Source organism: Folsomia candida, unplaced genomic scaffold (assembly GCF_002217175.1).
Source record: "Folsomia candida strain VU population unplaced genomic scaffold, ASM221717v1 Fcan01_Sc015, whole genome shotgun sequence".
Classification (NCBI taxonomy): domain Eukaryota; kingdom Metazoa; phylum Arthropoda; class Collembola; order Entomobryomorpha; family Isotomidae; genus Folsomia; species Folsomia candida.
The window spans coordinates 994119-1007312 of NW_019091207.1; the positions used below are offsets into that span (position 1 = coordinate 994119).

At 39.0% G+C, this 13194-nt stretch overlaps 1 protein-coding gene across 1 annotated transcript; it reads right to left on the bottom strand.

Annotated features, from left to right (window-relative positions):
- Positions 1–628: 628 nt before the first annotated feature.
- Positions 629–1937, bottom strand: LOC110856300. Its single transcript, XM_022104784.2, has 3 exons — positions 1700–1937; positions 1485–1614; positions 629–1037 (listed from the first exon to the last, which is right to left on the bottom strand). Exons 1-3 carry the CDS (start codon positions 1829–1831, stop codon positions 730–732), a joined length of 570 nt encoding a protein of 189 aa, XP_021960476.1. The 5' UTR covers positions 1832–1937; the 3' UTR covers positions 629–729.
- Positions 1938–13194: the final 11257 nt, after the last annotated feature.

A 13194-nucleotide genomic window follows, 5' to 3' on the forward strand; every position in this document is an offset into this window, starting at 1 on the left:
AAAGGTTCTGAAAATATGCGTCTTGTTACGTATGTACAAATGAAATGTTCCCGGTGAAAGTATATAACGATTTCCAAAAATTAAGAGCAATAAAGTGGTTTATTGCAGTTAATTTGACCTGCAAGAAATGCAAGGCGCAAGAAACTACACCCCGCCGCTATACTTCATACGGCGCGCGGCTAGATGGCGAATATTTCTTGCACTTTCTCCCAGTTTCTTGCACCTCGCATTTCTTGGGTGGCTTGCTTTGCAGTGCAACAAATGTAGCAAACCCGCAATCAAGTGTTTTTTCGGCTATTTTGACCTGCAAGAAATGCAAGACGCTAGAAACTCGTTCCCGCCTCTATACTTCATACATAGTGCGTGGCTGGATGGCGAATATTTCTTGCACTTTCTCCCAGTTTCTTGCCCTTTCTTGCCTTACAGTTAAAGAAATTAACAAAACCGTCGTAAGAAACGAAACATTTTACGTACAGAGGAATTATTTATGCGTGTCACCTCATTTGCATAAATCTCACTATGCCCTTTTTCTGGCAATATGGAGTTTCAATATCGAATAAAATCTCTCTCTCGCTAGTGCTCCAAAATATGCAAATGAGATGACCCGCTCAAATAATTCCACTGCATGTATACTTCATATATAGGCGTATTTATTAACGCTGTAAATGTTTTCCATATTTTCAATCTAACAATGTACAAAATCTCGCTAATTTATTTTATTTTACAACTTTAAACCCCATGTAAATGGTCCAATTCTCTCTCTACCTTTTCCACATTTACGATCGGTTTTCCAAGCCTTCTAACCGAATGGATAAGTGAGACTAGAACGATTAGTAGGACGGGTGACATTATGACCGTCGGTGCGACGGAATGGGTGGGGAACTTGATCCAAATTATGAAAATGAATTGCATCACGAACAAGAAAAATCCACCCGTCGAGGCCAGAATCCAAAGCCAGTCCCACAACAAGAAGAGCGGAAGGACGTGGTCGTACTCATCAGGGTCAAATCGTCCCAATAAAAGGGCACTATCCAATCCTAAAATTTAAGAAAGAAAAAATTGTACACTGAAATTTATGTATCTGTACTCTTAGAAAACTGGTATTAAATCATTACCTACCGGAGTATGTACTCCATCCGGACTGGTAATAACAGGCATTACCGTTTAGTAATGTTGTGGTAATTTAAAAAAAAAAATTACCACGGAGTAACAAACTACTACTAATCCGGAAGGAAGTAGATTAACTAGTATTAAATCATTACTGACCGAAGTATTTATATATGTATGACTCTACCGGCACGGTAATAACGAGCATTACCATCTACCAGTTTTGTGGTGATACAAAATTTGCCTAACAAACTACAACCAATCTGGTAGAAAGTTATTACCAAATCAATCCCAATACGGGGTATATATCTGACTCAACCATTTTTTTTACAGATTAATGTCAAATTTTAGCAATATTTGCACATGTATTTACTTACCAGGAACCATCCATAAGAGCCCGACCTTCACCAGAACGGTGTTTGATACAAGAAGAGCCGTTGTGATTACGTACGCAAAAACAAAGACGGTGTCATTATCAGTGTTAATGTTGAGATCGACTGCGCCCAGCTTAAACAAATTAACCAAAAAATCTAGATAACTTAATAACTTACGCCTTATCATATGCTTAATAAATATGTAAATATGCCCATACCATAGCAAACAAGGCGAAGAGGACGGACAAATCTGTCGCAGAATGAAGCCTAGCTTTCCGCAGGTGAACCTCCCTTAAAAATATTACCTGCTCCACCCGTGACCGCCGACTAAAAGGGACGAGGGTCCCCATTAATGATACATTTTATCCTTCAACTTAAAATTTAAATATTTATTTAACTACATATGTAAATATATTAGTATTTAAATCGCGCACAATTTTAGACAGGTTATCAACCAACAGATATGTACTTATCTGCACTAATCTAAACTTGGTATCAATACCAGACAGATTATAGTGTATTTACTACTTATCATGCCCTTGTGATTAGATTGCGCACGTGAAAAATAAAGGTGCAAGGTTAGTGGGTGCATATATTCAGTGGCCGCGGAAGCGTGGGGACGGAGTGACAATGTCCCCATCATCTGTCCATCTTATATAAACCAAACCCCTCCCCCCTTGTAATGTTAATGTCCCCACAGTTTCCGCGGCCACTGCATACATTAAATATGTACATATTTATACTCTTAGAAAACCGGTATTAAATCTTTACTGACCGGAGTACATACATTTTATGCCTCTACCGGCCCGGTAATAACAGGCTTTACCATTTAGTAATGTCGTGTTAATGACAAATTTGCCACTCAGCGACAAACTACTACCAATCGGGTAGCAGGTTATTACCAAATGAATTCCAGTATCTAACTCTACCACATTTTTAACAGTGTACGTATTCTCCCCCAGAAATCCGTCAGTCCCCTAAAAATCAGACCGATTTCCTTTTATTTTTGTGTAAAAATGTCCAAGCAAACATTTCCAGGAAAGAGTGAAAGTGAAAAAATGCCGAGTTTTGGGAGTTGTCTTCAAGTGCTTGAGACGTTGAGAGGGAGAAAGTGTTTCGAGAGGGAGATAAGAGCCATCATTAGCAGCCTCATCACTTCCGCTTTCACCACAATTCTCTTCAAACTCATCCACTCCGTCCGTAATGGACGCGAGATGAGTTGGGAGATGTGGTTCAAACCCACTTTTTGATTGTTTGGTGGTTGCTTGGTCCCACTACTTTGGCATCAATTCTCTTTCAATTTGTGTAATTGTTGTCTAAACATGAGTGAAACGAGCCAGTTTAAATGGTAGATCTACTGGAGATGAAATTCATGCTAAAATAAATATGTATGCTCAACAAATGTACAAAGTCTAAGTTATTCAAAAGAGAAAGATTACATTTTTACACTCCTTATGAAAAAATCTGCTAATTTAACAATGGAGTTCTCCCAGCGGATGCTCTCCGATTTTGGTAAAAATCAGTATAAATCGATGGCAAATTTAATTAGTATGAAATTTGTGAAAGACACGATCTACCAATGGGCACGTTTGGCAGAGATATTTGCATCCGAAGAGGAGAAATCGTGCAGTAAATTTGGAAAACGTACAATTTGTCAAATTTAAGACGCGTTTTCTCCTCTTCGGATGCAAATATCTCTGCCAAACGTGCCCATTGGAAGATCGTGTCTTTCGCAAATTTCACACAAATTAAATTTGTCATCGACCTGCACTAATTTGCCCAAAATCGGAGAGCATACGCTGAAAGATCTCCATTTCAAGTACCCAAAAATCTTACATCTCATCTTCCCCAAGCCCACTATTTACTAATATATCAGATCCTATTTCCAACCCTGAAATAAAGCGAATGCTATGAAAAATGTCTCATGTTGGAGTGACAAAAAGTAAAAGAAACACAATAATATGAGACCATGAGATCACTCCTCTCTCTCCTCGCGTGTGTGGGGAAAGTAAAGTGACAGCCGTGAAAGTTACTCTGATTTTTTTCCCCATTCCGTATTATATGTAGTACCACGAAAACGTACTCATAGATCACTGCGACTATCTCCTCCAGGGTTTCAGTTCTTCCGGGTTTGACACATTTCTTGCAGTGCGAAGGAAGAAATGCGAGGTGCAAGAAACTGGGAGAAAGTGCAAGAAATATGCGCCATCTAGCCACGCGCCGTATGAAGTATAGCGGTGGGGGCGTAGTTCCTCGAGCCTTGCATTTCTTGCAGGTCAAAATATTTCCCTGCAAGAAATCACTTTCTCTCCGTTATTTCTTGCACGTGGTTACTTTTTTTTAAAAAAAAGGTCGTCTTTATTGATTCCCAATTTTAGCCATTACATTTGAATTACAAGTGAACCAAACCTCACATAAGTGAGAAATAGATGGTCACAGGTTCCTAACTATGGTGCCCGTAGTGCAATGGACACCGCACAGACCTGTGCAACAAGTCAAAGAGGAAAACCACAAGGGAAAAAACTCTCTGCCAGTACTGGGAATTGAACCCAGAACCTCCATTCGGCTTGAAGCACAGTGTGATGACCACTCGGCCACCACTGCCTGTCACTTTCACCCGAAGCACTTGGTCAGCAGCGACAACTTTCACCCATTGTTTTGTTATTGCCGGGATTGCTACATTTCTTGCACTGGAAAGCAAGAAAGGCAAGAAATGCAAAGTGCAAGAAACTGGGAGAATGTGCAAGAAATATGCGCCATCCAGCCACGTGCAGTGTGAAGTATTCATAACGATGGGGCGTTCTTTCTTGAGCCATGCATTTCTCGCAGGCCAACCTATCTTCCTGCAAGAAACCACTTTCTCTCCCCCCTATTTCTTGCACATTGTTCCTTCCCCCCGAAACCCTTCCCCCCTCCTCCACAAACGGATTCTTTCATTGGAGTCGAGTCCTCCCAAAGACGAGAGCGTTTGGTTCTGCTAACTAGAGTAAACCCACCCCGACAGCAGCAGCGTTTATAACCAACAACACTCGGTTTTGGCTACAGCTCAGTTTCACTTTCTTTTTTATTTCCGTTTTTACTTCTTCTGTCGAGATTGCGAATGACTGTGGGTGGTGGATTGGAGATGGTGGATGGGTGGGTGGATGGATATCTAGTGGCGCTAGTGATAAGAGTGCCCTGCCCGCTGTGTTGGTTGGGACTATTTGGCATGCATGCATAACGTATTACCTAACAACCTCACAAATTTGGCAGCGGGATAATGGCCACTTTAGTGGGACCAACTATTTGCTGCTTGGTTGCTTATCTTGTGCAAAACATGGATGTGTACATATGTTAATTTTAATATCGATACATGTCAGGAAATAAAATAAAATAAAATTGGTGCACCGAAAAATAGATAGTTATTCGAGTCATTTACATTTTCGAATCTGGTCCCACCCCAAATCTTGACTCCGTCCTTCCACCAGTGGCCGCGGAAACCGTGGGGACAAGTGAGGACATTAACATTGTAGGCATATGATCAAAAATTTAATTTTCATTCAAATATCAGTCATCCCGATTTCTGATTGAAGATTTTTATTCACATTCATTCATTTTTTTTTCAAACTCATTTCTTCATGAAACTTCATTTATCACTTCGCCGCATAGGGTGAAAAATTAAATGAGTAAAAAATCTTGTAATTCACAGTCACTCCTCTGAAATGACGGAATCATTCAGTCATTTTCAATCAAATGAGGGGAACTTCATTTTCATTCACTATCATAATTAGTCAAATGAATGAAAGTGAACAGGTATTATTGTCGGATAGGGGAGACCGGGGTTTATATAACACGGATAGATCATTCCAACATCAAATAATGATGGGGACATTATCCCTGTGTTCACCCTTCCGCGGGCACTGTCAATCCATCCATTCAACCACAACCAACCACCCCAAGTAAAGATAGTATTATTATTAACCATGAAAGAAACAAGGTCGTGCCAAATTGCAAAAATCGGCTGTGGTCAAGAAAGAAATATGAAGCTTTCACTTCACATTTCCTCCTCTATTTCTCGCATATCAGCTTAATGGAAAGTATGAAAGGTCTCGAATCTCATGTGTACAAGGTTGAATGGAGATCATTAAATATGAAATATTCCAATATCTCCACAACCAAGTTCTTCCAGTATAACTTTTACTTTGGCTTACTTTCAGCACCAACCACGCATTATTACACGGCGACCGACCGCAAAAGTACGCCACATGGTCATCCCATTGTTATTGGAAGACCCAGTAGTTTGACATTATATTACCGCACTGCAAAAAAAAATCTACTTTCACTTTCTGCAAGGTAAGCACAATATTAAAGGGTTACGATAGAGAGGGGAAGTGGCCGCGGAAGGTGTGGGGACATTGTCATTGTAGAATAGGGAAGGGACGGGTTTGTATAACATAGTCAGACGATGGGGACATAGAACAACCGTGGGGACATTGTCCCTTTGTTCGCACACTTCCGCGGCCACTGGATAAGTGTTGCCTACTCTTTCAGTGCATGGGGAATATTGCAAAGCAATCTCAAATCTTAATGGGAAAGAGGAGCAAGTATTGGTTACTGAAAGAATATTAAATGTCATATGCTAACTATTTACCATGTAACCGCAGTAAAAGTTTACTAGCACTATGTTTAAATATACAACGGCCGCGGAAGCCGTGGGGACATTAACATTCTACGATAAGGGAACGGAGGCACTAAATTGGGTAGATACTTCAGAAATAGAATAACTGTGGGGACATTGTCCACACGCTTCCGCCGCCACTGTAAACACATTTATAAGTATACATGCATGAAAATAAAATTCGATTCATGCTTTTCACTGGCTTCCGCGGTTGGGTTTTTATTTCACAAAAATAATTGTTTAAATTTCTCCGTAATTTAATTTTCTGCGTTGGTGGTACGCATGTAGGCCGACAGGAAGAAGCTGCACGCGTGTGTAATAAATATCAAATAACAGGATTTCCCATGAAAAGAGCTCAGGACCAGTTTAACCATCGCATCGTAAATAAGACCCCGCATATTATTTTATTTACGTCATTATACGAGAGATCATCCTGGCCATAATTTCGTGGTATATGCAAATCTATGTACGTCTTCCTCATAAATCTCAATCTCAAAATGGGTCATGGAACGGGATATGCAACCTGTTTATTTTTCATGCGAAATACTACATACACATATTTTTGCTCAGAAGGGAACCTTTTTTCAAGCTAAACCGGGATTGTGGAGCGAGTTATATAAAAAAAAATCAGGCCAAAAATTAGGAATCACGTGGCGCTTATCATTCCATTGAATGCAAACATGTTCACTTTCATGCATGTGACTGATTATAATAGAGAATGAAAATGAATTTCCCGTGATTTGAATGAAAATGAGTGAAAGATTCCGTCATTTCAGACGAATGACTGTGAATGAAATGATTTCTCACTCCTTTCATTTTTCACCCTATGCTCAATACATGGGGCGAAATAAGAAATGAAGTCAGATGAAGTGAAATGAAATGAATTTGAACGAAAATGACTGAATGTGAATGAAAATCTTCTGTCAGAAATCGAGATGACTGAACTTTGAATGAAGAAAGTTTTTTTGAACAGGTCTGGTTGAATGGACCCTTTGAAGAAAGATATTGGCCGGGAAAGTACCCACGAGCGCCTTGGTTTTCGCCTCGTGGAGGGAAAAGGAGAGAAAATTTACTAAAAAATTTAACTTTGACCCCCAATATTTTTCTTCAAAGGGGCCATTCAACGGAACGATACGCGCCACGCGATTCCTAATTTTTGGCCTGATTTTTTTTATATAACTCGCTAGAAAATCCCGGCGTAGCTTGAAAGAAGGTTCCCTTGTCAGTATTACTATACACACAGTTCGAACTTTCTTCTTTCCAACCCTGCCTTCTGTACATCTATCAAATACCTGATTATGTATGCACATACATATTTACCATTCATATTTATAAGGTCATTCATTTACCAAGAAAACGGTACTTTCCGCAGTTTCGGCTAAATAGAGAAACGTGAAGAAAAGCATGTCATAAGCAATGACGGGATTACTTTCCCACCCGATTATCATTATTATTACGACGCTCCCCTAACTATCAAATGTTAATCCGAAATAACAACCAAAACTAACCAACCAAAAGGTTGAATATTAGTTACAGACAATGGTAAACGCGTAATAAATATGACTTTGAAGATGATGATTCACCCCTTGCTTATCCACCCAACAACTTTTCTCCATCAGACCTAACAGCCTAATGAGATTACCTCTTCTCTCCAAGTGAGAGAAAGTTGAGTGAAAGCGTAATATTATTATTTACATAGGGCGGATATGTATTTACGAAAAATTGGTGAAATATTTACGAAATATGTTCAAAGCATAACATAAAAACAAATAATTTTTGTAATTTTTGTGTTTTTAATATAAAGTTCTCGATTTTTTGCGATTCAATTTTTTCGAACAACAAAAATTTCGTCTCAAATCGCCTAAATGTTTACAAAATAAATGTATTTTTGAAAAAAAATTTCAAAATATTTATGCAGTTTTCAAATAAAGGCAGAAATAAATATTTCTAAATATCGGAAAAAAATTCGTCTCACATCTTTGAAATATTTACAAAATAAAATATATTTTTTAAATAAATATCTAAAACATTTCTGTATTGTTCAAATAACTGAAGAAATATTGATAAATTCTGAAAACCAAGAAATTTGTAAAAATATTTTGAAATTTTTGTGATCTAGTCGTCACACAACACAACTCCTATAAGTTTTACTGTCGGTCGTCATAAAATGAAAAAGTTGAAAATAAATACATATCCGCCCTCTGCTTATTAACCATTACGAAATACATATACTCCGCTCGAAATTTTGAAAAGAGATGAGAAAGTCAAAAGTTGGAGAGAAATGTGAGGCAGCCAAACTTTGTAATCTCTTTCTGTCACAACGTGTTTAATAATTAATTATTTCCACACGATATAATAATAAATAGCTTGGCTCTCACTCCGAGCTCAGGACTAAATCTTGGGCCAATCCGGAATTGGAATGTGGAGCGTGAGTCTCATCTCTGAAAAGAGATTTCAGATTTAAACCAGCTCAACTTTATTCTCCCTACTTTGCAACCTTCTTTATGCCCACGCCAACATTACGCGAATATAATGCAATAAAATACTTTCTTCGCCAATTTCCGTTCAAGAGACTCCTTGCTGGCTGAATCTTCTCTCTTACAATGAAGGTCTCCCAGCGGATGCTCTCACATTTTGAGCAAATTTCGATCGTAAATTTAATTAATATGAAATTTGCGAAAGACACGATCTCCCAATGGGCACGTTTGGCAGAGATATTTGCATCCGAAGAGGAGAAAGTGCGCTTTAAAGTTCCAAATTTTACTGGGCATTTTCTCGAGGCAGTTGAAAATTCTGATGGCACTTGTAATGGAGGTCTCCCAGCGGATGCTCCCCGATTTTGAAGAAATTAATGTCAATCAATCCTAAATTTAATTAGTATGAAATTTTCACAAGACATGATCTTCGAAAGGGCAGGTTTGACAGAGATGTCTGCATCCGAAAAAATGGGCCCCAATAAGTTGACAAAGGCTCCACTTTCAAAATCTACTCCGCGTTTTCTCCTCTTCGGATGCAAATATCTCTCCCAAACGCGCCCATTGGGAGATCGTGTCTTTTCCTAATTTCATACTATTTAATTCAATTTGTCATCGGTCGACACTAATTCTCTCAAAATCGAAGAGCACACGTAGGGAGACCTCCATTGTGGATAGATTCTTCTGCAGGAATATGTAACCCAGTCAGTTTGCACAGACAAAGTTTTAGATTTATAAATGTATGAATATCACAGAGGAGCAGTAAATGTGTGTGGTTGTTATTGTGGTGAAAGTGGAGTGTGAAGTAGTCCCACAAGTAATAGGGAGGAAATGATAAGTTGATGTTGGCCACACTCATTTTCCTGTCAAAATATAAAGATGCGCTCGGTCAGGCAGTATCCACAAAGGACGGCGGCACTCTTCACTAGTTATCAGTGGCCGCGGAAGTCGTGTGGACACCTGGGGACATTAAATTTGTAGAATAGGGGAAAAAGGGGTTTAGATATATAAGATGGGCAGATGATGCTGGAATCCAATAACCATGGGGACATTATCCCTCTGTCGTCACCCTTCCGCGGCCACTGTTCCTTTGGTATCATTGTAGCATGTACAGGCAGTGGCCGCGGAAGCCGTGGGGGGGGACATCTGGGGACATTAACTTTGTAGGATAAGGGAGGAACTGAGTTTAAATAAGATGAAAAGATGATGCCGACATCTAACAACCGTGGGGACATTATCCCACTGTCCCCACCCTTCCGCGGCCACTGTTCTACTTATTGCACAACGTTATTCTTCATCTCCCCCAAATTGCGAATCTATCTTCTTCTTTCTTGAAATGGTCGAAATAATATCGGAATGAATTCAGTCGGATGATGCGCGAGGGTGGCGTTGATTGTAAAAGTTGGCAATTGTCACATTCATTCCTCGCAGTAAACACTTTGAAATTCAGAGTGTGCTGGAGATAAAAGATTCCCGAGCCGTGGCCCAAATGGGTTTTGGATGAGATTCAATTTTGTATTGTGTTCTGTTATTGTAATTTCATAATGTCCATTCCGTCCTTTGGTTGGTGGAATTTAATGGGAAAAGTGTGATTTTATGACTTTACACAGTGTAACTTAACCGTTTAAGGGCGGATCCCTCAAGCAACATTTCAAACCCGGTTTTACTTATACCCATGGCTCAACTAAGAATGGAAGTCTCCCAGCGGATGCTCTCCGATTTTCGAGCAAATTAGTGTCAATTGATCACAAATTTATTTAGTACGAAATTTGCAAAATACGCGATCTCCCAATGGGCACGTTTGGCAGAGATATTTGCATCCGAAGAGGAGAAAATGCGCGGTAAATTTAGACTAAATCTATTCAAATTTAGAAACGTTAAAAAACTCCTTGTGTATTTCATTGCTTACATAAGTTAGTTTTGGTGCCAAGGAATTTCGATATGTTCGTGTAAAATTTGAAATGTCGCCCGTCGTTAAGACGGGCTTATAGGCTAGAACAAGGCACGTTTGGCAGAGATATTTGCATCCGAAGAGGAGAAAGCGCGTCATGAAGTTGACAAATTTTACGCTTTCAAAATTTACTGTGCGTTTTCTCCTCTTTGGATGCAAATATCTCTGCAAAACGTGCCCATTGGGAGATCGTGTCTTTTGCAAATTTCATACTAATTTAATTTATGCTCGATTGACACTAATTTGTCCAAAAATCTGAGAGCATATGCGGAGTAAATTTAGAAAGTGTAAAATTTGTCAACTTTGAGGCGCATTTTCTCCTCTTTAGATGCAAATATCTCTGCCAAACCTGAGAATTTGGAGATAGTTTCTTTTACAAATTTCATATAAATCAAATCTATGATCGACTGACACTAAATTGTTCAAAATCTGAGACCATACGCTGAGAAACCTCCATTATAAGTACGTCCGTACAATAGCATATGATAATGAATCTCTCGAGCACAGATCACTCCTCAACTATGTTACAAAGTGTGCAACTAGTTTTCAAAAAGTGTACCACGTTCAATTTCAGAATTTCGAATTAAGGCCTACTCGCAAGTATTGCATTGCATCGCATTTCATCACGTCGTCTCGCCCACAAACACATTTCCAATTATCGCCCAGCCCACTTCCACTTCTTTCCATGTTGCAAAGACATTCCTTCACGTGGATAGTTTTGCGTCCCCAAATGAAACCCTTCATCCAGCCACACACACAAACCACGAACAAACTCAACGCGACCAGCGGAACTTGAAGTCAATTTGAATGCACATCAGGTCCAATGTTTGCATCACTTTGACGAGAGAAAAGTGCTCGCTAGGCTGAAACTGAAGAGACAAATGGATTTTCACGAGAAGCCTGCACACCCAACGTCCTCCGATTATCTAGTGCACAAGGGACCCCACGGGGGAACGTCCGTATATTATGTCATAAAAAACGCAGGTTTTTACAATTTAGTATAAACACACATGTTGGGGGGCGCTTAGCCAGTTTTTGCGCTACGGTCCAAAATGTATGAATTTTTTGCTCAATTTAATTCTGGTCGCAAAATCTTCTAAATTTGGTCAAATTTCATTGGAAATAATTCAAAAAATTATTTTGGACTAGAATTTGGCCACCCAAATTTTGAAATTTATTGAATTCTGCAAAATAATTGCATTTTTCGTATAACTTACAATAGCGTTTCATACAATGAAATAGCTTTTTTTCGCTCTCTAACGATTTTGATGTATGAATGGCTTAAAATTTGCGAAATCTTTAGAAGAATCTTTAGAAGAATTGGGGGCGCTTATTCAGTTTTAAGCCAAAATGTGCGAATTTTTTTGCTAATTTTGAGAAATTCAATTTTTTAATAACAAACAACCCACCACTTCCCTATCTTTCCATTGTTAAGCTTAACACGAGTAAGATAACCGACCCAAAACTACCCACCCACCCACCTTTCGATGACGTAATATTTGTACATCCCCCCAGTTTAAAGGCTCAATAGGGATGAACAAACTCATCATTTACTTACGCAACCAACACTACAATGGAATTTTATGGGGGAAAGTGACCAAATGAAAATCACTTTTCTCCACACTTTGTCAATTTCATGTGACATTATTGAATACTCCGCGTGGCGTGGTGAGTAGAAACTTGTGGGTTTTATTAGTCCTCGTGCCAATGCAATTATGTATGAAGCCAAATTCCAATAGGTACTACCCACACACAGACACAGGATTTTTGCATTTTTTTGCAAAATTGGGTAAGTGCTAAAATTTCACAACGAACGTATGTAGAAGACACGTTCCCATTTTACTAACCCTTTCCTCCAAAGTTTCCATGTATGCAGACGAGGTCAAACTTTAAGACCCGGTTGAGATTATCATGGTAATAAAAAGAACAAATTGTGCGCATTTAATAGATTGCGAATAAAAGGAAGGGACAAACTCGTTGTGGGTACGCTGATACGCTTATTCTGCTTTCTCTTTAAACCCAGTTTCACATTTTGCAAGTAAATAAATAAACTCTAGCAATGGATATAATAAACTAGCGGAAACGAGGGGCATCATTTGTCATTTCATGACCAATGATATTATAGTATCACCATATAGTATCCCAATTTATAGTATCACCATAGGTCGAAATTTGGCCGATTTCTGAAATACCTTCACCCCAAACTAAGTCTAAAATAGTCAAAACAAAAAATTCGACATATTTGACCTTTGCCTCATCACTGTGACCTTTCGACCTACAAGGTCACTTAACGAACTCCTTCTCAATTTTAAAATTAGATGTCGATCTCCGAAAGCAGAACTCAAAAAGGTTGATTCGTTTTAGAATTATCGTACTTACAGACGCACTGACAGACAGACAGACAGACAAATAGATCACAATAAGTACCCCTCACTTCGTTCCGCTCGTTAATAACACAACCCGAAAAGAGGAGAAATAAGGACAAAATCTTGAGCAATTTATCTCCCAAAGTCTTTCCCTTATCATCATCCAGCCATCTCAAAACATTGTAAATACCGGCTGCAAAAAGAAAAAAAAACTGAATCCGTGTTCCTTTCCGTTCCGTTCCAACTCGGTCAGTAGTTCCTTGTT

Bases quoted from the DNA above. Each gene is read 5' to 3' on its own strand.
- LOC110856300 (XM_022104784.2), bottom strand. From the start codon at position 1,831: ATGGGGACCCTCGTCCCTTTTAGTCGGCGGTCACGGGTGGAGCAGGTA. The intron at 1,615-1,699 runs GTATGGGCATAT...AATTTGTTTAAG, and splicing joins TCTTCGCCTTGTTTGCTATG to CTGGGCGCAGTCGATCTCAA. The intron at 1,038-1,484 runs GTAAGTAAATAC...CTTAAATTTTAG, and splicing joins GCTCTTATGGATGGTTCCTG to GATTGGATAGTGCCCTTTTA.